Below are 23,156 nucleotides of genomic sequence, written 5' to 3' on the forward strand. Positions count from 1 at the left end.
ATCCATATTAACGCCAAATGCATCTAATTTCTTTTTTTTAAATATATGTTTATCTTATTATAAGAATTCAAACATGATGTAGCATATATCATTTAGCATATTCAGCTATACACGATATTGCATATGTATGCATAAAGTATGAAATGCCTTATCTAACCCCAACTACTATCAATGCATCTTATTTTCTGATTCAAAAGTGAGAGCAGCAGTGCGATATTTGGAATCATTAAATCAGGTATTATGTGGACCTTGGAGGACAGTCGTCACTGTGACCCAGTGGACATTTCTTGGATTTATTCAATAAACTATTTATTCATTCCAATTCATTTCTCTATGGAATGAAGGATGAGGGTGTGGAGGGGAGCTGTGTTTGACCTCTTTGAATAACGCCTTATGTCCTTTGTAGCATACCTACTTTGTTGAGTAGTAGGAAGAGCTGTAGGGGCCACAGCCTACCTGTACCTGGCTAGGTCCAAATAGAGGACCTGCAAATTGGAGCTTTGGCCCTTAGCTTCAATGGCCGAACAAGAGGCCCAGTGAGGGAAGGGCAATTTAGAGGGGAAAAAGTTATAAGAATGTGCCCTCTTGAAACAGTTGTACTAATGTTTGGACTGAAGATGGTTGCTTCTGATAGTACAAAGGTGGATGCGGGTGAGAAGTGGAGTAGGTGGCACACACTGTCTGGGGTTTCAGGTGCCTCCTGCTGCAGGATGGCACTGTATTAGTTTTAGTAGGCCCCATGGAGCACAAGAGGCACCTTCATCGGTCATGTGGTGAGATTTTAAAACTAAAACTAAGGTACAAAGTCCTGCTCTCTCTTGACCATCCCTTGTCAGTGATGTGATGGGCAGCCAATGACATGACAATTACTTGTGCACCCAGAAAATGTGCGAGCCAAATGAACAAGTAGAGAGTAACCATGCACCTTGTATATATTGCTTGGACCAGAAAGAATCTGATTGACCAAGGGCTGGAGAACAGTTTTGCTAGTTCAGTTGCAGCCAGTAGAAACCCATGGCAAAAGGTGTGCCATCTCACCTGCTGTATGGAAAGTACTAAAATGTTTGAGAAAGCAGATAAATTACTAAACCGACCTCTTCCATTAAAGCTAAACATTGCCCTATTTAAACCATTTGTATTTGATTAATTAAAATGCAACAGTAAATACAACTTTGTGAGCTATTTTCTAAAAACCTTACCAATTTCACGAAATTGGCATTTTTTAAATAAAATAAATCAACAGTACAAATTATGGGAAAGAATGTTCTTTGTGAAGAAACCCTGTGTGTGTGTGATTGGAGGCCTGGGCTGATGGGGAGGGCAATAAGGGCCTGTATGAAATGCGACTGAAAGGCCAGTGTTCGCTGAGGTGGCAGGCTAAACTGCTAGGAGCCCGAGGTGGGACGGCGTGGCCTGAGTGCAAGTGCACGAGGTGCCTGGTGCATACCTGCCAACTCACACGGTCCACAGTGTGAGTGACGCGTGATATCAGCTCCCATCACATGGTCACCCAGTGAGGAGCCAATACCAGCAGCTTAGAAGTGATGGAGGTGGGGGCTGGCGTAGGAGTTACAGACTACCCCTGTAAAGCTAACAGAGGCTGGTTACCAAAAACAAAAGGCCTCAGAAGCGGGTAATAGGGCTTTCATCCAGTGCTTAATTTGATGTGCTTTCCAGTGGTCGGCACCGGCACTTGTCAGCACCGGGGCCTGTGCATTCTGACACAAGGTGGCGATGTCTGGCTAATTTAGAGACGACGACAGCAACAGTTAATTATTAATTCAATATACATTTAAAATGAATATTACCTGCCACCCAAGCTCTTCTTATAGCAATGGGGGTCCGAAATAGTCAGAGTTGTCACACTTGTAGAAGTAAGGATGTTGGTACTTCTGTTGTTACTGTCATTGGCAGGACTGGCAGGGGCAATCTGTGGCACAAGGTGCAGTAGCCTCCCGAGGACAGCCCTAGCAAAATATGTTTTTTGCTACTTAAGCACCCGAGAAGTGGTACATGTTGTAACATCATAAGGGGTCAGAGAGTACGTACTTGAACTTCTTTCTACCAGTATTTTAGTAATTGATGTCCCCGTGACCCTTCCATGCAAATTTCCTTTCAAGCATCTAATTTTGCCTGATGCATAGAGCAGAGACGGGACAATGACAAATACGAAGGCTATTACTGGTAGAGTATTAAAGGAATGAGACTGCCGTGGCCCACGCAGGAGGCCCCCATAGGAGAGCGGCCACCTTAGTGCCACATGAGTGCACAACCCGACAGGCTAGTGTTTGGACCCACTGGGGGTCTGGCGCTATCTATGATGTCATTTTGAGCGCGCTAGTGGGCGGGATGGCAGGTATATAGACCACCCCCGCCCATCTGGCGATCCTTTTGTGCGCCGGGACTTCACGCTGTTTCCCTCCCTACCGCTTATCCGGCGTGTCGGCTGGAAGGGTGGCTAGGGTGGGGAAGGCTGTTAACTTGTTAATTTGTGTTGCAGGTGGAGTTAAAGGGCGATGCAGTGGCTGAATGGTACATTGGGGTACCCTCTTCATGCCAAACAACCCCAGGAAGTCCTCACGGGAGGATCCTGGAGGAATGACGGCGCCCGTTAGTCATTAGGGCAGGTGTAAACCTGAGCAACCAGGGGCTTGCCTGGATACGCTCTGCCCCTTTCAAAGGGTGTGAGTAAATGGGTGGACTGGTGGTCCACAGGATGTAAGGGGTAATCCCCCAAAAGAGTAATCACCGATTGGTTAGGCCACGGTGCAATTTGGCTCTTCAGGTGGGCAGAGCAGCATAGGGCCTGCCTGCCCTTGGATCGCCCGTAAGTTGACCCACCATATTGGCATAATTCTTATGCAAAATAAACCTGCAGCAATGTTTTCTCCAACAACCAATGTGTCTTGTGTGTTCTTTATTGCTGTATTGCTGTATTTGCGGGTGGGGTGTGTTGCCGATATTGGCATTATGAATACTTCCAGCAGAGACAGGCAGAAAAGCGGCTTCCATCCCCAAGCTGTCAGGGACATGAAAACAAAAAAGAAAACAAAAAAGAATACAGTTTTCGAAAGCCAAGAACAACAGGACATTTTTTTTCTCAAAATTATGTATGTGCACTGAGAGAGAAGAAAATGCTCCTTTTCTTGTCACAGCTCAAAAAACCTAAACTCCATTTAGCAAGGGGACGTGGCTGCCGAGCTGAATCACTGCCTCTACCAGGATTCCAATCAGTGGTCCCGATGTCCATGGAGGAAGTCGAGGCTAATGGAAGCTGTTCCTCATAAAGGCAAAAAATAAGGACTTGGAGCCCAGCTCCAGATGCAATTACTTTACCATCATTCGCATCCCTGAGTCTTCAGACATCGGCAAATTAGAGACCTATGTAGAAAACATGTGAAACTCCCTATTTGAGGCAGATTAGTTCTCCAAGCTATCAGCGGGAGAGTACAAAGGTCACTGGCCACTTATCCTCCGCCGGGCACGCCTGCAAAACTGATAACAGCAAGTCTCTTAAATTATAGAGATGGGGATGCTGCCCTTACACTTGAAAGAGAGGAAAAAGATCTAAACTATCAAGGCAAAACTGTTTCTATTTACTCTTATTTTACAATTACGATGCAGGAAGCACAGAGAGCCTACTCAGGGGTATAAAAGAAGCTACAGCAGTTGGAAATCCCTTATGCCCTGTTATATCCAACTCACCTGCACATTACTTACAGGGGTAAAAAGCACCGCAGTTCCAAAAAGGCTACAACGTATGAAATGGAAATAAAATCTCCAAATACAATGAGCAAACTGAATGGGAGGTTACCTATATGGGAAAATATAGAAGGGTGCACATTTTTGGAAATAGGGGAATGCGCAAGAAAAACGCCAGCAAGCATAGTTAAAAAGCCCTCAGCAACTAACAGCATCACTTAGGGGCTAAGCAAAGACGACACCCCTAAGCCCAACACTGCAGACATCATAGGGGGACTTGTAAATTATTATAGAAAGCTACACTGATTGTGATGGCCATCTGAGTCCGAAAACATAAACTCTTACTTAGAGAACATGGCCATAGCCTGGTTGAGAGAGGGATAATAATGAATTTCTTTTAGAGCCCCTCACACAAGGGGAGATAAGGAAGTTGATAACTGAGCTGCTCGAGGGAAAGGCCCCCTAGTAGGACAGGCCAGGGGGTCCACATGCTAAGAAAACATTTCCATCTATTAGCTCCACAACTCCGGCCTTTAAAGTGACCACACAAGAAGGCAAGCTACCGCATCCATGAACGAAGCAATACGTAGCAAATTACTAAAACCATAAAAGGCCACAGATAATTGTGATTCTTATAGAACCTTGCCTTATAGAAAGTAATTGTTAATCAGCTCCTACCAATGCTCCAGAAATTGGTCCTGGCAGAGCCATCAAAATTGGTTCCAGGGAAATCAACCCTATTCGCTGTTCTCTATCAAATAGAATCTGAAACAAATGTGGCCGCTATTTTTCTAGATGCCACCCAGGCATTCAGTTCACCTGGGTGAAATATGTATTTACCATACTAAATCAGATAGGCATCCCTAATCCATTTGTGAACTGGATCAGACTCCTATGTAACTTCTCTACTACCAGGATATTTATTAATGGCCATACTACTCAAGCAATTGTTGAGTGGGCACAATGTAAGACTGCTCCATCTCACCAATCCTATTTGCACTGCTGACATCACCAAAACGGCTATTACCCCCAAGTTCTTATACTGTTTTGTCAATATTCCAATCTCCTGACTAAACACTACTGACCAAGATAATGTGGGCAAGCAAGCCGCCTAGACTATCCAGGAACACACTAAGCTGTACTGGATGGAGGGCTACGCATTCCCAGACATGCAACTATAGTGTGTGCACACAAGTGCAGTTTGCTTACTACTCATTTCACGTCCAACGTTATGTGGCTCACCTAGCAGTTGATATGGATTTTGTGCACCCCACACTTCCTGCATCTGTACTTAATATGCCAATCCATCCGAAAACAAATTAAATTGGTACAGCACAGTGCACTATTAGAGCGTGGAAAACACTCAAAAATAAGGTGGGAATGGTAATTGTGTACTAAAATAGATCCCCACTTGTTCACAACCAGATCTTTACTATGATTGAGTGACGATAAGGCAGTCAAACAACTGAGTAAGCTGCATCTTAATAAGTGGCAAGATCTTTATGATGAGGGTAACTTCACCAGTGTCTGGACAAAATATTGAGTCCAAAATATCTTGTGGACAAAATATTGTGCCAAGAATATCGAGGACAACAATATTGTAAAGGTAAGTTTCTATAGGTAAGCAAAGTTTTACTATACCTTACTCCAAATATATGTACCTTGACGATATATTGTCAAGGTACGTATTTGTGGAGGTAAGAACAGAAATCCATACTCACCTATTTGCACTTACCTTCTCGAAATCTTGATCCTTCATATTTCTGACACGACATTCTGTTCGCACAATATCTTTGTCCTCGATATTCTGTCATTGATCCACCTTCATCACAACCAACAAAATTAAGTTAAATGTTGCCTTCACACCATTAGATGTGTATCTGTACCATCGGCTCAGGGGAGAGAGCAAACAAGTAACCCCAGACTTCCTCTAGAACCACCCAAGTTTCAAACCTCTCACGTTAGTAATTGCCAGTAAGACACCCCCGCGACAATATTGTACTGAAAGAGGCAGACAGTCAAGCCAAGTACTACAGCGCAAACCAGAAATAAATGGGACAAAGACCTAAACATACTGTTTACAGATCAAATATGGGAAGTTACTGCCAAGCAGTCGGCTCAGTGTAATCCACTTTAGACACCTCCACACAACATACCACACACCCCATGCAAAAAATGGGGCCTAAGACAGGATTCAAGATGTAACAAATGCCAAGCAACAGATGCATTTGTGCATATAGCATGGGACTGTCTCTGAGTGCAGATCAAAAGATATCTGGTCACCAATTCTACAGTACCCGTTGCAGTCTGAGGAGGAACTAGCCCATAAGGAGTAATGAAAGATATATGTATCAGTCATGTGTTACATCAGAATGTAACATTGTGTACAGGGGGATGATGTGGGGGTCTTTCGGGAAATATAATCTGCTATGCAAATATTCCCATGTGTTTGTTAATGTAAAAAACAAAAGCATAAATACAAAATAAATAAATCACCCTAATAGAGTATTCCTTCAAAGGGGCCATCCATTGAAGTGAAAACAGCAATTTACTTTACCCAGTCCCGCATCTCTATCACCAATATCTAGAATGTCGCCTTGCTTGGCAGCACCTTTTGGGGTTTGACATTTCCTGTGACATGCTATTTTAAATGCTATAAAGGTTTTCTGTGATTGATTTTTCTTGTCAACATGGTTTTGACTACAGTATTTTTAGGTCAAATATCAATATTCTATTTTGTTATCATGTTGCTACATAATGGGTGCAAGCATCATTAGCTGTACTCACGTCCACCTCTAATCTGCAATCACAATACTTTTCCTCCATGTGATAGAATTTAAAGATTATGCACATTGGTATACTTGAATTTTCCTTTATTCACCAACTCACCTTGTATATCGGGATATTTTACCACATAAAGCAGGGCCCAAAGGAGTGTTGCAGAAATTGTGTCTGAGCCTCCATAGAATAAGTCCAACACAACTTGAACCAGGTTGGCCTCATCAATTGCAGTGTTTGGATCATTTTTGGTCTGCAGAGGAAAGAGTTTCACTCAATAAGTTGCTAGTATGAAGTCACATAGAGCCCAGCATTGCCAAACAGCAGCCTTCTGTCTTCCTGATTGTGCGCCTATCATCCACAATCAGGACTTCACACTGCATATTACACTGACATCAGGCTGGCACACCTACTTCAAAACTCCTGCACTACTAAAGTCATCCCTATACCCCACATGCTGTTCTGAACTTCAGCTTCGACAACAGCTACTCCAGCCAAGCAGTACCAGAGGGATCTGCACTGCTCAACAGAGATACTCAGTGAGAAAGCCATCTATGTAGGATGCTGCAGCAATGCATAGAGTTAGTGCGCTAGCTGCAGCAGTGCATGGAGTTAGTGCGCTAGCTGCAGCAGTGGATCGAGTTAGTGCGCTAGCTGCAGCAGTGCATGGAGTTAGTGCACTAGCTGCAGCAGTGCATCGAGTTAGTGTGCTAGCTGCAGCAGTGCATAGAGTTAGTGCGCTAGCTACCAGAGTGCACAGATTAATATTACTGCGCTAGCTGTAGCAGTGCATAGAGTTAGTGCCCTAAATGCTGCAGTGCATAGAGTTAGTACGCTAGCTGCATCAGTGAATGGAGTTAGTGCGCTAGCTGCAGCAGTGCACATAGTGGGCTAGCTGCAAGAGTGCATAGATTAATTTTAGCGCGCTAGCTGCAGCAGTGCCTAGAGTTAGTGCACTAGCTGCAGCAGTGCATAGAGTTTGTGCATTAGCTGCAACAGCACATGGACTTAGTGTGCTAGCTGCATCAGTGCATGGAGTTAGTGCACTAGCTGCAGCAGTGCATAGAGTTAGTGGGCTAGCTGCAAGTGCATAGATTAATTTTAGTGCACTAGCTGCAGCAGTGCATAGAGTTAGTGCACTAGCTGCAGCTGGGCAAAGTTAGTACACTGGCTGTATCAGTGTATGGAATTAGTGCATTAGCTGCAGCAGTGCAGAGTTAGTACGCTAGCTGCAGCAGTGCATGGACTTAGTGTGCTAGCTGCAGCTGTGCATTTAGTTAGTGTGCTAGCTGCAGCAGTAAACAGAGTCAGTGCACTAGCTGCAGCAGTGCATGGGGTTAGTGTGTTAGCTGCAGCAGTGCACGGAGTTGGTGCACTCGCTGCAGCAGTGCATAGGTAGTGTGCTAGCTGCAGCATTGCATAAGTAATGCGCTATACAGCAGTGCATAGAGTTAGTGCGCTAGCTGCAGCAGTGCATAGAGTTAGTGTGCTAGCTGCAGCAGTGCATGGAGTGAATGTGCTAGCTGCAGCAGTGCATTGAGTTAGTGCTCTAGATGAAGCAGTGCATAGAGTTAGTGCGCTAGCTTGAGCAGTGCATGGAGTTAGTGCGCTAGCTACAGTAGTGCATATAGTTAGTGGCTAGCTGCAAGAGTGCATAGATTAATTTTAGTGTGCTAGCTGCAGCAGTGCAACGTTAGTGCACTAGCTGCAACAGTGCATAGTTAGTGCACGAGCTGCAGCAGTGCATTGAGTTACTGCACTAGCTGCAGCGGTGCATAGAGTTAGTGTGCTAGCTGCAGAAGTGCATAGATTAATTTTAATGCGCTAGCTGCAGCAGTGCATAGAGTTAGTGCACTAGCTATACAACACATAGATGGGCAGTGGGCTACAAAGCACTAATGCAGCACCCGTTTAGATAGTCTAACCAAAAAGATGTATAAGCATAACCAATGTGTGCAGGTTCCAAAAGCACCCCCTGCCCAAAGGTGCTACCTTTAAACAGGAACAACAAAGCAAACAATAGATCGGAACTGCACCACCTTTCTTAACAAATATGGAAGAAATCTTAAATGTCCATGATATCCATTAGAACCGATTAGTGCAAGAGAAGTTAACTGTCCTAGCAGTTGATTTATAATTTCTTTATTTCCAATCGAAAGCCATCAGCCAACGCGCTTCGTCCTATTCTAGTAGGACTTCTTCAGGGCAATTGTACTTTTCTTGTAGCGCCTATGATATCGACGATAGGATGATTTGTAACCAAGAATCCTTTGTAAATATTGCTTCTTGACCACTTCAAGTATTAATACCAGTTGTTTTTTTCCATAATTAAACCAATGGGCTGCCTCCTCTTGGTCCCAGGGCAGTCCGGTATAGTAACCGCAAAGAAATAAATATGCACCATGTACCAAACGAATATATTGATGCATGTGTCAATGGATATTATCCACCCAAGGCGATAGTCTTGTAATCGTAGCGCACCGCGACGTAGTCTAATTCTCCATTATTTCAAAAGAGTTAGTGCACTAGCTGCAGCAGTGCATAGAGTTAGTGCGCTAGCTGCAAGAGTGCATAGACTCATTTTAGTGTGCTAGCTGCAGCAGTGCATAGAATTAGTGCTCTAGCTGCAAGAGTGCATAGATAAATTTTAGTGTGCTAGCTGCAGCAGTGCATGGAGTTAGATCACTAACTGCAGGAGTGCATGGAGTTAGTGCACTAGCTGCAGCAGTGCATGGAATTAGCGTGTTAGCTGCAGAAGTGCACAGAGTTAGTGTGCTAGCTGCAGCAGTGCATGGAGTCAGTGTGCTAGCTGCAGCAGTGCGTGGAGTTAGTGTGCTAGCTGCATCAGTGCACAGTTAGTGCATTAGCTGCAGCAGCGCATGAAGTTAGTGCGCTAGCTGCAGCAGTGCATGGTGTTAGTGTGTTAGCTGCATCAGCGCACATAGTTAGTGTGCTAGCTGCAACAGTGCATAAAGTTAGTGCACTAGCTGCAGCAATGTATACAATAATGTGCTAGCTGCAGCAGGGCATGGAGTTAGTGGGCTAGCTGCAGCAGTGCATAGAGTTAATGTGCTATCTGCAGCAGTGCATAGATTTAGTGTGCTAGCTGCATAGTGCATAGAGTTGGTGTGCTGGCTACGTTAGTGCACAGAATAATGCGATAGGTGCAGCAATGCATGGAGTTAGTGCCCCAGCTGCAGCAGTGCATAGAGTTAGTGTGCTAGATGCAGCAGTGCATGGAGTCAGTGCGCTAGCTGCAGCAGTGCATAGACTTAGTGCACTAGCTGCTACAGTACATGGAGTGAATGCACTAGCTGCAGTAGTGCATGGAGTTAGTGCGCTATTTGCAGGAGTGCATAGAGTTAGTGTGCTAGCTGCAGCAGTGCCTGGAGTTAGTGTGCTAGCTGCAGCAGTGCACAGAGTTAGTGCGCTAGCTGCAGCAATGCATAGAGTTAGCGGGCTAGCTGCAAGAGTGCATAGATGAATTTTAGTGCGCTAGCTGCAGCAGTGCATAGAGTTATTGCACTAGCTGCAGGAGTGCATGGGGTTAGTGCGCTAGCTGCAGGAGTGCAGGAAGTTAGTGCACTAGCAGCAGCAGTGCATAGAGTCAGTGCACTAGCTTCAGCAGTGCATGGAGTTAGTGCGCTAGTTACATCAATGCATAGAGCTAGTGCGCTAGTTGCAGTATTGTATATAGTTAGTGCGCTAGCTGCAAGAGTGCATAGATTAACTTTAGTACGCTAGCTGCAGCAGTGCATAGAGTTAGTGCGCTAGCTGCAGAAGTGCACAGAGTTAGTGCGCTACCTGCAGCAGTGCATGGAGTTAGTGCGCTAGCTGCAGCAGTGCATAGAGTTAGTGCGCTAGCTGCAGCAGTGCATAAAGTTAGTGCGCTAGCTGCAGCAGTGCATGGAGTCAGTGCGCTAGCTGCAGGAGTGCAAGGAGTTAGTGCGCTAGCTGCAGCAGTGCATTGAGTTAGTGCGCTAGCTGCAGAAGTGCATAGAGTTAGTGTGCTAGCTGCAGCAGTGCATGGAGTCAGTGCGCTAGCTGCAGCAGTGCATGGAGTCAGTGCGCTAGCTGCAGGAGTGCAAAGATTTGGTGCGCTAGCTGCAGCAGTGCATTGAGTTAGTGCCATAGCACACATAGTCAGTGACTGCTTCTCACAGACAATGGTGGCTCTTCACAAAGGTATATTTTATCACAAACGTACTTTTGTGACCCAGTTTTCTGTTTTTTATGCATGTCAGGGATTTTCAAAGGGATTCCAGGCTCATGTAAGTCCATCTACAGGAGCGTATACCTGCACCACATCTGCGGAGATCTCTGCAGCTGTAAATCCCACTCAAGGGATAGAAAGTGGCTTTTTTAAAAGTGTGTTTTTCTTGGCTTTTAGGAATGCCAAAAACATGTACATTTGTGGGCATTCCCAATGTCCAGTCCATCCCTGGAAAGGGCTATAAATCTAGTCTAGTTGGAGTCAATCCCAGGCTAGGGATCAAAGACTGAGTCACTCCCACATTATTACTGGGGGTGGAAGAAGGAATTTCTCTAATGTGATTGGTAGATGTATAACAGGACAGGGAGATGCCTTCTTCGAAAGGAAGATGCATAACATGATAAGGAGAGGCAGGCTATGCTAAGGAGATGTTAGGATAAGAGGAACATTAGTGATATCTTAAGGGTAGGCATAAGGCGCTAAGGGGGATGCATACTATCCTAAGAACCTGTCTAGTGGGCCAAGGAGATGTAGTAGGTGGAAGGCCAGGTCCTGCAGCCATCCACAAGTGGACATCTAACCATCCGGCCAGTGTCCAACCTCTGCACGTGGTTGGGTGTACATCCTGTGTCCATTCCCCCAGGGGGGCCCAGACCCATTGCATGATATTCGGCTGTGCACAATGGGGTTGGCCAAAGGACATTGCATCCTGCCTGGCTCTGCACCCATTCCTAGTGGGTGGCCAACCACCCTTTGTGCATGACCTGTGGCCTTGAACCGTGGATGATTGGCCACAGGGCCTGCTTCAGTCCAGGACCAGCAACAATACCACCACTGGTCTGAAAACCTCCACAAAGGCCATCCCCCCTCACGGGACCCCAAACCCCCTGCCCCCCAGTAGCTCAACCCCCTCTGCGCACAGCTTTTAGCCCTACGCAGCGGTGACTTGGCTCAGCGCTCAACACACTGCAGGACGCCAACCCACAATAAACCTGCCTTACGACCTACAAAATGGCAGTTGCCAATAGGGTCTGGTCAGTGACCAAACCCTTACATTGTTTTTTAAGGTTTGGGTGGTACCACGTTATCGCTGCTGGGGTACCACAGGGTTACCCAAAATACAGGTGGAAAGCATCTATTTTATATGGAATACTCTACAACGCCACAGACACTTCAAATCAGCTTACATCATATGTCTGTTTTTCCAGCAGAGTTGTTATGCATAGGATTAGCACAATTAAATCCATGTTGAGTTAGAAAAGTGACAAAGCCTTTTGTCATTTTAATGCAAAGTCCTTAGGCATAGGATTAGCGAGTGCTGTCGACGCCGCGCTGAAAAGTGTCTAACGCCTTTTACCATTTCAGGCACAGTATGACAGCTTTGGACAGGTAAAATGCCATCCAAGCTAGGCTAAAAGCAGTCCCTGACACTCGTTTTGCTCTTTTTCTAGATCTCATCAGAGAGGCATGGCTTTGTCACGCTTGTTATGCTAGTCCAATGATTCAAATAGACATCCAGAGTTATTAATTTTGTTATTCATTCCAAATGATAATTTATTCATGTTTATTTCTGCATGGTTGGAATTGCTTTTCCAGTTATTTGTTTTTGAATATTGAGCAAGTCTTAATAGGAATTCATTTCTTGAGTTCACAGATATTGTTTTTATGCAATGTTTCACGGAATATAAGTAGGTGAAAGGTTACCGGAGCTTTATTACTAATTGTTTATTTAGAAAATGTTCAAAATGCTCCAACAGAGTATATAAAGTAAAACAAAGCTTTATTAGATAGAAAATAACTTTGCTCCAGGGATGTATTATTGAGGGTCATCCAGCAGCTGTTAAAATGTTTCCTTGCTGAAGGCTAAGGGGAAGGCACATTGGGTCCTCTGCCGGGCTTATCTGTCAAGTCAAGGGTGTAGCCACTAAGGAGCAGACAACAAGAGCAGCTGGTGTTTCTGTGCTGAACATTGCTTCCATTGTTAAGAAAAGGTATGAGAGTGTGAACCATTTTTGAAACTAGGGTAAACCTCTTTTTGTTGCTAAGTTTGGCTTAGCTAGCCTGGGGAAGTAATGGTCTGGGATATTGATGTAAAGAAATTATAAAACTGTTTTAATGTTACAATATTTTCAATTGTTCTGCCTTCAGACAAGAATAATTTCCACTATTTTGATTAATTTTATAATAACTATCATGAATATTGTGTGCACTAAGATAGGATTTTGATTTAAATAAACCTCGAAAAATTTGTCTTAAATTCCATGTAGCAACGCCCTTTTCCTGGCGGCACCTGAATACTCCCTGAATGTTCTCCAAAGAGCCCAAAATGCAGCGGCACGGATGCTCACTGGTATTGCTAAATGCTCCTCAGCCCGGCCTGCCTTGAAAACCTTGCACTGGCTCCCTATCAGAGAACGCATTAAATTCAAATCTCTCTGCATAGTGTTCAAAGCCTTACATGGATCGGGTCCCCCCATTCTAAGAGATTTGGTTCTCCCCTATAAACCTACGCGAGCCCTTCGCTCTGAAGATGGGAATCTAGTAAGGATACCCAGAGCTAAAAAGGCGAGATCAGGTGGTCGCCGGTTCTCCATTAATGCAGGCCAACTATGGAATGCTTTGCCGATGGACCTGCGTAAAGAACCCAACTTGGCAAAATTCCGCAAAGCTTTGAAGACTCACCTCTTTCCTCAGTAGGTTTCCCCCTTGTGTCTTGGGGGAGAGGCTCAGTACATTATCAGCGCTGGGACGCTCTAGGGCAGCCATGCGCTTTAGAAATCTCTTTTCATGTGTTTGTGAATGTGCCTATTTATGATCTAAGAGGGTTTAGATACTACTGACTATCCCTGAAAATAATATATGACCTAAAATGCACCTTACTCTGCTGAGTGGGTCGCTTGGTGGTTGCAATCCAGCGAATTATGTGTCTCAGGTTAGTGCATTGACTAGGTCCTCAGCACCAGAGAGTCTAGAAAACCCATTTCGGGGCCTTGTCTGTAAAGAAATACAGAAACCTTTTAATAGGTGTCTCTGCATAGGGCACAACCTTTTAGTAATCTTGGATGACACACGTAAAATGTTGTCAATCATTACTAGCAGCAGAGACGTCTGTTGTAATATTGGTTTCCTCCTTCAGTTCACATAGGTGCTACCTGTCTGCCATGGGTTTGTAAGGTGCTTAATGTAAAAGAAATGTAATTCCTCATTTTGATTTCAGTTTTGAATTTCAAGTTTTGATTATGATTTACAATGGCATAGCAATCTCTTCCGATAGGAGCACATTTCAGGGCTCCTATAACACAATCCCTGTTGGCTAGGGCTTTTCCTAACACAAGGGGTCCGTGTAGTGCTAGAGGCACTCTTGTGGTCTGACACCCTGTGATGACCTTTGACTACCATTATTTTAATTGACTTTGGTGTGTTATTTTGTCCTAGCCTGAATGTACGACGTCCTGCATATGCCTTGCTTGTCTTAAAGGTTTATTTCTTGTAATCTTTCAGTCTTTCAGTGGGAGCAGTCACCGAATAGAACAGCCTTGCCAAGAACAGAACGTGTGGCATGTGCATTTGAAAGTATGAGAGGGAGAGAGAGAGAGAGAGAGAGAGAGGTGTGGAATGTACCTTTTGGTCTCAAAGTGCAGTATTATGAGCAGTGGTGCACATATGTGCTATGTGTTGTACATTGAGAGATGAAGTATGTGATGCTATAGGCAGTGGTGCACAAATGTGCACTGTGTTGTACATTGGTAGTATTATTAAGTCCTTACTATTGGCTTTGACATGGCCTAATGTCATCCTGAATTCTGGCTCTGCCTGGCTTGAGCTGTATCTGCGTGCATAGCCACGCTCGCAAGTTGTTTGGGTTAATCACGTTCAAGGATTGTTTTTGTGAGAGGTTTTTTAATGTACCCTGGAAGGCTTTAGTGAGCTTCATCAAGATAAAGGCTGGAACATGCGAGAATCTAGAGGGGACGTGTGAACTTCTTCCTGCCATGGAATGCTTGCTTGGAACCTGCCCAGTCCTAGTAAGATTCCTTGGGGGAGGAACCCTCTCAAACCTTCTAGTGTTTGTTTTTAGATTATAAAGCTGAGGGTTGTTGACTTAGAAACCGGGATTTTGGAATCCGAATGGGGACAGATGTTTGTACTTTGGTACAGCGGAACCCTGGTTGCTGAGGCTCTTATCCCTGGCTGTTATTCCCCTGGTCAGGATGGACTAAGATGGAGTGTGTGCACTAGGTGAAGTGTTGAGTTTTGATTATTGCCATTGTGCTGTGTAGCCAGTGGCTTTAATCATTTGAGTTGTTTGAATTTTGATTATTGCAATTGTGATGTGTGGCCAGTGGCTTTGATCATTTGAGTTGTTTTCTTTGTGATTCAGTGTATAAATCTTTTTTATCGCTTGCAGGACGTCCCATATTATATTTTCTTGAGTGTTATCTCATATTATTTGCTGCTTGTTTATTCATAGTATTATTCATGCATTTAACTGTTGCATTTATCAAGTGTGTTATTATTGCATGCATATAAACATATACATCTCTAAACATATATATGTTTCTATGTGTATTTGAATTTTGTGCATTTGGCATTTGGGAAAGCCTTTCCGTCAGAGAGCATTGCATAAATAAACCCCATGCCTTATTCTAAAAAGAGAGTCTTGTCATTTTGTAAAATAAAACCTTTTCTAAAGGTGCTGTTTTGTGTTTTAGTCTCCTGCTTCACTGTGTGTGTTTTGAGCCACCGTGTGGGAGATTCTGCATTATCTGAAAGGCGAGACAGTCCAGTAACTGTTTTTGTAAATGAACATGCTGCGTACTCTTTGGAAATATTTTACTCGTGGATCGAGTTTCATGCTGTAGATCCCAATACAGTCATTTTTCATACCTACAGAGCTGCTGGAATACCTGCTAATTATAAACCCTCACATGACTTAGAAGTCCTGGAAGCATGCTTTGGTGGACAACTACCCTATGTAGGAGAGACTGTAAGAAAGGGCCCCTTGAGTAATGGACAAGCTAACTGGCCTGTATTTGCTGGGAATACACCATATCCTGACTCTATAAATCCAACCGATCTAGAAATTGGAGACTTATTAAACCAGTTAGTGGCCATCTACATATTGGAGACTTTGACACTTAGCCTTACAATCAACTGCTATGGGGGCATTTGTTCTTGGGCTTGCACAATAAGCATATCTCCAGGACAGGCAATTAATCCACAAGCTATTACTGCAGGAGAAGCAACCACAAAGCAAGATGAGATTTCATTTTGAGCCCCTCGTAAAACTAACCAGCTAAAAATAGTCTATCCTCACATAACACCCCCGGATAAATACAGGAATGCCAATTATGTGTGTTCCACTTGGTATGATACCACCCATATAACAGAGAACCACATGGGGAACAATCTTTGTGAGTATCTATACTACTACTCATGGCACATTCTCATTAATGGTGTTACCGGGGGTGTCAAAACAAATACAGAAGAAGCTCGGAGGTGTGCTGGCTCTTTATTCAGGAATTAAATTAAAATGGGATTTTCAGACAGTTTAGTCAATAGTTCTGAAGAACATTTGAAGAGAAGCATCAGTGCTGACAGTGCTCCAGCAGTTATCAGCTGTACCTGTTTAAGATTGTGAACAGGAGCTTCCTGGAATTTTTTCAGAATTTAAACCTCTGTGGGTGCTATACTTTAGGATCTTGTGCCGCACTGCCTCAATGAAAGCAAAAAATTAGACTGAGGGCTCTGATAAAGAGAAAGCTGCACCGGAATCTAAGAAAAAACAGAGAGTAATCCAGCCGGTAAAAGAACAGGAAGGAGTGGACATACTGAATATCACAGAAAGGATGAATAGATTAAACAGTGAGTGAAGATGAAGTTAGTATAAAAAAGGAAAAAAAGAGGTTTGAATTCAGAGTCTCATTAAAGTAGATGGTTTAGCAAAAAAAATGCATTGGCAACTATGGATACTTCTGTAGAACTGTACTTGGCAGTGGTGCTTCTGCATCACACAGCAGACGTAGCAATAGTTCACAAGACTCTCAAGGAACAGCTGGTGGTGACTCCAACTGAAGAATATATACAGGTTGATACAACAGATGGACACTTAGTCCTCCAGACAGGTTTTATAATGATCTTCTCGATCCTATTTTTGCCAATTGGGAGGGTGTAATGGTTTCCCCCCCGATCAGAACCATTTGGTCAGATCATTTTATAATCCCATTCAATATAGAAAGCACTCCCTCAGAAACCAGATCCAATAAATCCCTACCCCAGAAACGGAGAGAATGGAAAAAATTCAATGAGGAAGCATTTAAACTCGCCCTACTCGAAAAACCTCCACCCCCTAGTAACACCTTACAGGAGGCATGGAATAGCTATGAAACTTGGATGTCTAACGCGTTAAATACGGTAGCCCCCTGGACACAGAATCCACCCGCAAGACATACCAAAACTGCCTCCTGGTTCTCCGAGGAACTTAAAATAGCCAAAGTTAAATGTAAAAATTTGGAAAGACAATGGAGGAAAAACTATAACCATAAAAGTAAGACACTATACAGAACACAACTAAATAAATATCATAAACTCATAAGAACAGTGAAAGGTGCCCACTTCAAGAGTAGAATAGAATCCGCCGACAATCCCACCAGAGAACTCTTTACCATCTACAAAGAGCTAACGGTCCCTACCAGACTCGAAGCGCAAGACACCTACTCCAGTGAGTTATGTGACGCTATTGCGGATCATTTTGTGGGCAAAGTTGATAAAATACACGCCACCTTCACAACCCACACTGATATCTCTAGTAAGCATGTAGCATCTACAGACAATTCTACCACAATATCTGGTCTGACACATTTCAAAGTTCCCGGAAGACAGGAACTGTTGAACATTGCTTACAGCATACAATCTGGCTCCCCCTGTGACATGTGTCCCCCCAAGCGCTGTAAGGGAGTTCTGGATAGCATGATTGATCAGATTACTCATATTGCCAGCCTCTCCTTCCAAGAATGCCATGTGCTCGATGCATGGAAAACAGCCCAGGTCATCCCATTGAAAAAAAAACCCAATACTCACATTTCCCAACTTCAGAATCTTCGTCCCATCTCCCTTCTTCCCTTTTGCTCGAAAGTTTTGGAAAAAGTGGTCAACGGCCAACTCACGACCTATCTAGAGGAGGAATCCCTTCTTCACCCCACCCAATCGGGGTTCAGAGCTGGCTACTCAACGGAATCAGCTGTCCTATTCTCCACCGAATGCCTCAGACAGATGGCGGACGAAGGACAGACAGCAGCGTTGGTTTTACTCGACCTTAGTGCTGCTTTTGACACCGTGATGCACACCACGCTGCTGTCTCGCCTCTCTGATATGGGAGTGAAGGGGTCCGCCCTTGCCTGGATAAAATCTTTCCTAGAGAACAGGAGTTTCCAAATGCACTGCCCTCCTTTTAAATCTTCCCCCCGCAAGCTGACCCATGGGGTTCCTCAAGGCTCCAGTCCTAGCCCAACTCTGTTTAACCTTTATATGGAACCCTTGGCTCACATTGTTGAAGCCTTTGGACGATACTCAGCTTATGATCAAGCTTACGCACGACTGCACGGAAGATGCCACTAATTTTTCCAAATGCCTTTCATCTGTGGCAACATGGATGAATAACAACTGTTTGCGCCTTAATGGCGATAAAACTGAACTTTTAATCGTCGGAAAATCTTTAAATGCCTGGACGCACATGTGGTGGCCTGTGGAACTAGGAAATCCTCCCATTCCCGCCGAATCTGTCAGAAACCTCGGAGTAATGGTCGACTCCGATCTCTCCTTCAGGTCACAGGTTAGCAAAGTTACGGGTAGATGCTTCAGTACACTAAAGACTCTCCGCAAAGTCCTTGATCTGCTCCCCATCAACACTAGAAAAACACTCGTCCAAGCCTTGGTCACACCCCATCTTGACTACGGCAACATTCTATTCCTAGGTCTAAGTAAAACAGGTCTTCATCGTCTTCAGTGCGTACAAAACGCGGCTGCCCGCCTGGTACTTAGCCTGCCCCGTAGAGCATCTGGGAAGAATGCTCTTATTAAACTCCACTGGCTCCCGGTTAAGCGCATCATATTCAAAGCTCTATGCTTCACGCATCGCATCGCCCATGGCAAAGGCCCTAGATACTTTCAAAAGCTCCTCACTATTCATCGCCCCACCCGGAATCTTAGGTCATCCGGTGCGAGCTAGAATGGGAGGATGTTCGTTCAGGTACCTGGCCCCCAGGCACTGGAATGAACTACCGCTTGACCTCCGTATGGAACCTTCAGAGACCAGATTCCGTGCTAAACTGAAAACTTACCTATTTCCACCCGACTAATCTCCTTCTCCTCCTTCCCCTCTACGCTCTCGTGACTCTTTGCCTCCTTGACTTAGCAACATTCCAGCGCGGGGACACACTATCTTTAGTGCAGCCAGGCGCTTTAGAAATGGCTTATTATTATTATTATTATTATTAGAAATACAGATTGGGGATGATATATTGCACAAAATCAAATGTGGTCTCACATATTAGATGCTTATGACATCATCATTGCAAAGGATGGCTTGTGTTGGATTTGGCCGTCTCTGCACTGTCACCCTCAAACATTTTGCCTTCACCCCTCCTATTTTTCTGAATTGGTTTTTGTTGGCCTAAGGCTCTGTGCATTTTACCACTGCTAGTCAGTAACTCATTGACCGGGGGGCCCCTGAGAATGGACCATGTGGATTTCTGGGATAAGTTGGAGGACACTATATCAGTCCTTTTAAGGCCGCTGATAACCACGTTATCCTCCATAGAGGAAAAGTTAGTCAATCTGGAAGGGATTGTTAAACGCTCAACAGCTCCCCTGCAAGTTTTAGTCCAAAATAGGTGAGAGGCTGGTCCTATTAGTAGTAGAGGAGGTCCCGTTTGAAATAATGCACAGGGAAGCCTTGTAAAGGGAGAGTTGCAGTACATACAAGCACCTGCCCCCTCGACCTCAGCTAACCACATGTTGCGACTTGGGTTGTCAGGTGATACTATATTGCCTCAACAGCAGAATCAACCGGAGCATCCTGCTAGCAGACAGGGTGGAAGTAAAGGGGAGGATCATCCTGATTGTACCTTAAAACAGGTAACTCCAGCCGGAGAGAGTCACAAACCTAACTTGGGGAGACAGATCCCTAATAGATTAGCTCACTTAAACTCGGTGAGGGGTAATCTATCGGAACCCAGACAGTTGCACCTCCCCCCAGAAGCTGCACCTTACACAGTGGTTTTAACTAATGTTCCTTTACTCCCTTGCGGTGAATCTGAGCATTGGTTAACTCTGAAAAATAAATCGCTACACTTTTTGAGCACAAAGACAGGTTTAACTAACTTATTGTTCTCTGAGTTTCAGATGGTGCATTGAATTCCCTGGGTGGGAAGTTCTACCGAGTCGTTGCCCGGGGATCACATAGTGATTACATTTAGGTCCCCGAGTTTGGTCAAAAATATATTGGAGAAGATCGGTCATTTCCTGGTTAGTAGCAGGGGGATAAGTGCAGTACCCCTGGGTTTCTTCTATCAACCCCCCATGGTTAAGACAAAATTTCCCAAAGGAAGGTAACATCTTGGGTCCATTACAGCGAAGATATGATATTCCAGTACACAATTTCTTTGACCCCCTTTACACCTTGGAAGAGGTTGACTGACTGGCAATCCCTGCTGACAGGGATGGAGGGTCGGGAGAAGCCAGTGTTGTCCGTCCTTTAGACTTGCCTTCGAATATTGGTGCAAACACAACAGAAGAGTCAGCAGGGGCCTTACCACTGATGTGTATAAAGGAAAATGTAGGGAGGGGAGGTTGCCTTGCGAGTCCGACTCACTTGACAAAAGTGACGCAACGGCGGCGTAAATGAGGCGCAAGGGGCTCATAAATCTGCCCCATAGTGATCAAAGAAACCCGGGGTGGCAAATTGGCTGATATTTTTACAAATAATAGTGATCGGGTTGATCTGCAAATTACTTTAGACGAGGTGAATAGAGCATTGGCACTCAGCTTGGGTGGTAAAGCCCTTGGACCCGAAGGGGTTCCAGTTGATATGTTCAAATTCAATGTTCCTCTATGGGGGCCTATTTCAACTCAAGTCATCAATGCCAGCATTAAGTCAACATTTCCTAAGAACTGGGTGCAATCAACAATTATTTCAATCTTTAAAAAGGGGGATTGCCAGGATCCAGTGTGCTATAGACCGATCTCCCTTCTGGATTCCATGGTCAAAGTGGCAGGGTGGGTCAGCCTGGAGCGCCTACATGATTGGGCAGAAGATACCAAGATTTTATCAGATTTACAATACGGCTTTCGTGCCAGGCTTGACACAATACAACAGAGTTTGCATTTGTCCTTCCTGGTAGGCAAGTATACTAGGGCAAAAAAAGGGAGCCTTTTCTTGGCTTTTGTGGAACTCACCATGGCCTTTGATTCTGTAAGACACAACAGCCTGTCAGAGGTCCTTGAGGTAGTAGGGGTCGATCACCAAATTATTGCTTTTTTAAGATGGTTGTACAGCAGAGCTACCGCAAGTGTCCGGTATGGTTTGTGGGGGGAATGCACTCAGGCCTTTCCCATTAGGAGAGGGGTCAGACAAGGCTGTTTGCTGGCCCCTTTTCTTTTTAATCTTTATATCAACGGACTAGGAGAAGCGTAAGTATTGAAGGGTAAAGACTTTCCCCAGGCCGGAGGCCGGAGCATACCCGCACTTCTCTATGTGGATGATGCCTGCCAATGGCACGCACCCAAAACGGCCTCCAGAGAGCCTTGGGTAGTTTCAGCGATTTTATGAAGGATTTAGGTCTTAACACTAACATCTCCAAGACCTATGTCATGAGATGCAGACAAGGGACATAGAGGACACGAGAAATGTTCATAGACGGGAAGAAGCTACTTTCAACCAGAAGTTTTTCCTACCTAGGTATTTTATTCAATCAAAATGATTCATGGGTTAAAAAATTTCTTTGAATTTTCTAAGGTATATTCTTTCTGTAACCCCCAGTACCTCTTTGTATGTCTGCCATGAGGAGCTGGGTCTCCATTATATAGCCGATAAAAATCTTATAAAAATAGAGCCAATATTCTTGTGGCATAGAGTTTGATGTAAAGATCCGACTAAGTTAAACAGGGAGATCCTGCAAGACACCCTGAGGTTGGAGGGGGCCTTAATGATTCTCTGGATTAGATCTGTCCATGACTTCATGAAATATCTGGGTCATCCAGAATATTTTTCAAACCTAACATCCATGCTGGAGATTCCTAGACAGACACTAAAAAATAGAGGGCCTCCCATTACTGGAATCTATCAGAATGGTAGAGGAAATTTCTAAAATTAGTGTGAGGCATCATCAGTTGCTATGCACAACCCTGGGGATGGAGCCTTACCTGTCTTTCGTACCCTGAACGTTTGATAGATTTCTTTTAACTAGGTTCAGATTGGGAAATGTACATAGATTAGTTTCATTACCGAAAATGAATGATTGGTCCCACGATTTGTTACCGTGTCCCTGTGACAAAATCTCTGACGAATCCACTACGCACCTAGTCTTGTTCTGCAAATGTTATACCGAGCCAAGGAAAGTATGGATTATTCAATTTTTTTAAAATCAGGGGTTTAGGCAGTGTCGCCCAGCCATGTTTTTGCTCCAGCAATTGGAAAATGGGCATATAGCGTGGAGATTAGCAATGTTTTTAAAGAAGGTGCTTCAATACAGGAAGTGTTGCATAATTACTGAGTTGTAATTGGAGTATCTTGTTTAAGATGCGCTGAGCTTTAACATAAATATTATGAAACGATAATGTTCTTTTATGTCTGTCTTAAAAAGCAGTCGAATAAAGCTTTCCTTGACTTGACTGGCTAGTCAGTGCTTAAGTACTTGTACTTACTCCCTAAAACATTAAAAAAGTGGCTTACACCGACTGGCATATTTAATTTACCTATAAGTTCCTATTAAAGTGGTATACCATTTAATGAGGGCCCGTAACTTAAATGCCACTAGTGGGCTAACAGCACTTATTGTGCTTTTCACTTATGTAGCTCTTTAAAACATGTCAAGGCCTGCCATTGCAGCCTGTCAGCAGTTTTAAACTGCCAGTTTGACTTAGCAAAATAAACCCTCTGCCAAGCCTATAAGTTACCCGTAGAGTGGCCCTAAACAGTCCATAGGCCAGGAATCAGTGTATTTAAAAAGTTGGACTTGTACTTTTAAGTTTTCATATGTCCTGATAGTGAAAAACTCACAGATTAGTTTTTCACTCCTGTGAGGCCACCTTTCTCATAGGATATTATTGGGTTATTCCATTAAATAAGGGATAACGTTTGATTGGGAGGAGGCAGGAAAGTCATGTTTTGTGCCCCCACAGCCGGTCGCTCCTCCTCCACTGCTCTGCCGCCTGCCTGCCTGCCGCTGCCTGGCGCCTGCCTACC

At 44.3% G+C, this 23,156-nt stretch overlaps 1 protein-coding gene across 2 annotated transcripts in view; it reads right to left on the bottom strand.

Moving 5' to 3' along the window:
* Window positions 1–23,156, bottom strand: part of LOC146786206 (cytochrome P450 2J5-like) — a 336,717-nt gene that overhangs the window by 54,506 nt on the left and 259,055 nt on the right. Inside the window, exons 6-7 of one of the 2 annotated variants that reach the window (XM_085635782.1) lie at window positions 6,592–6,733; window positions 5,438–5,524 (exon numbers count right to left, since the gene is read on the bottom strand). In XM_085635782.1, the coding sequence (XP_085491908.1) occupies window positions 5,438–5,524; window positions 6,592–6,733 (229 nt within the window). The remainder of the gene's footprint in view (window positions 1–5,437; window positions 5,525–6,591; window positions 6,734–23,156) is intronic. The other variant, XM_085635783.1, reaches the window with a different exon arrangement.

The sequence above is a fragment of the Triturus cristatus genome, chromosome 11, assembly GCF_964204655.1.
Source record: "Triturus cristatus chromosome 11, aTriCri1.1, whole genome shotgun sequence".
Lineage (NCBI taxonomy): Eukaryota > Metazoa > Chordata > Amphibia > Caudata > Salamandridae > Triturus > Triturus cristatus.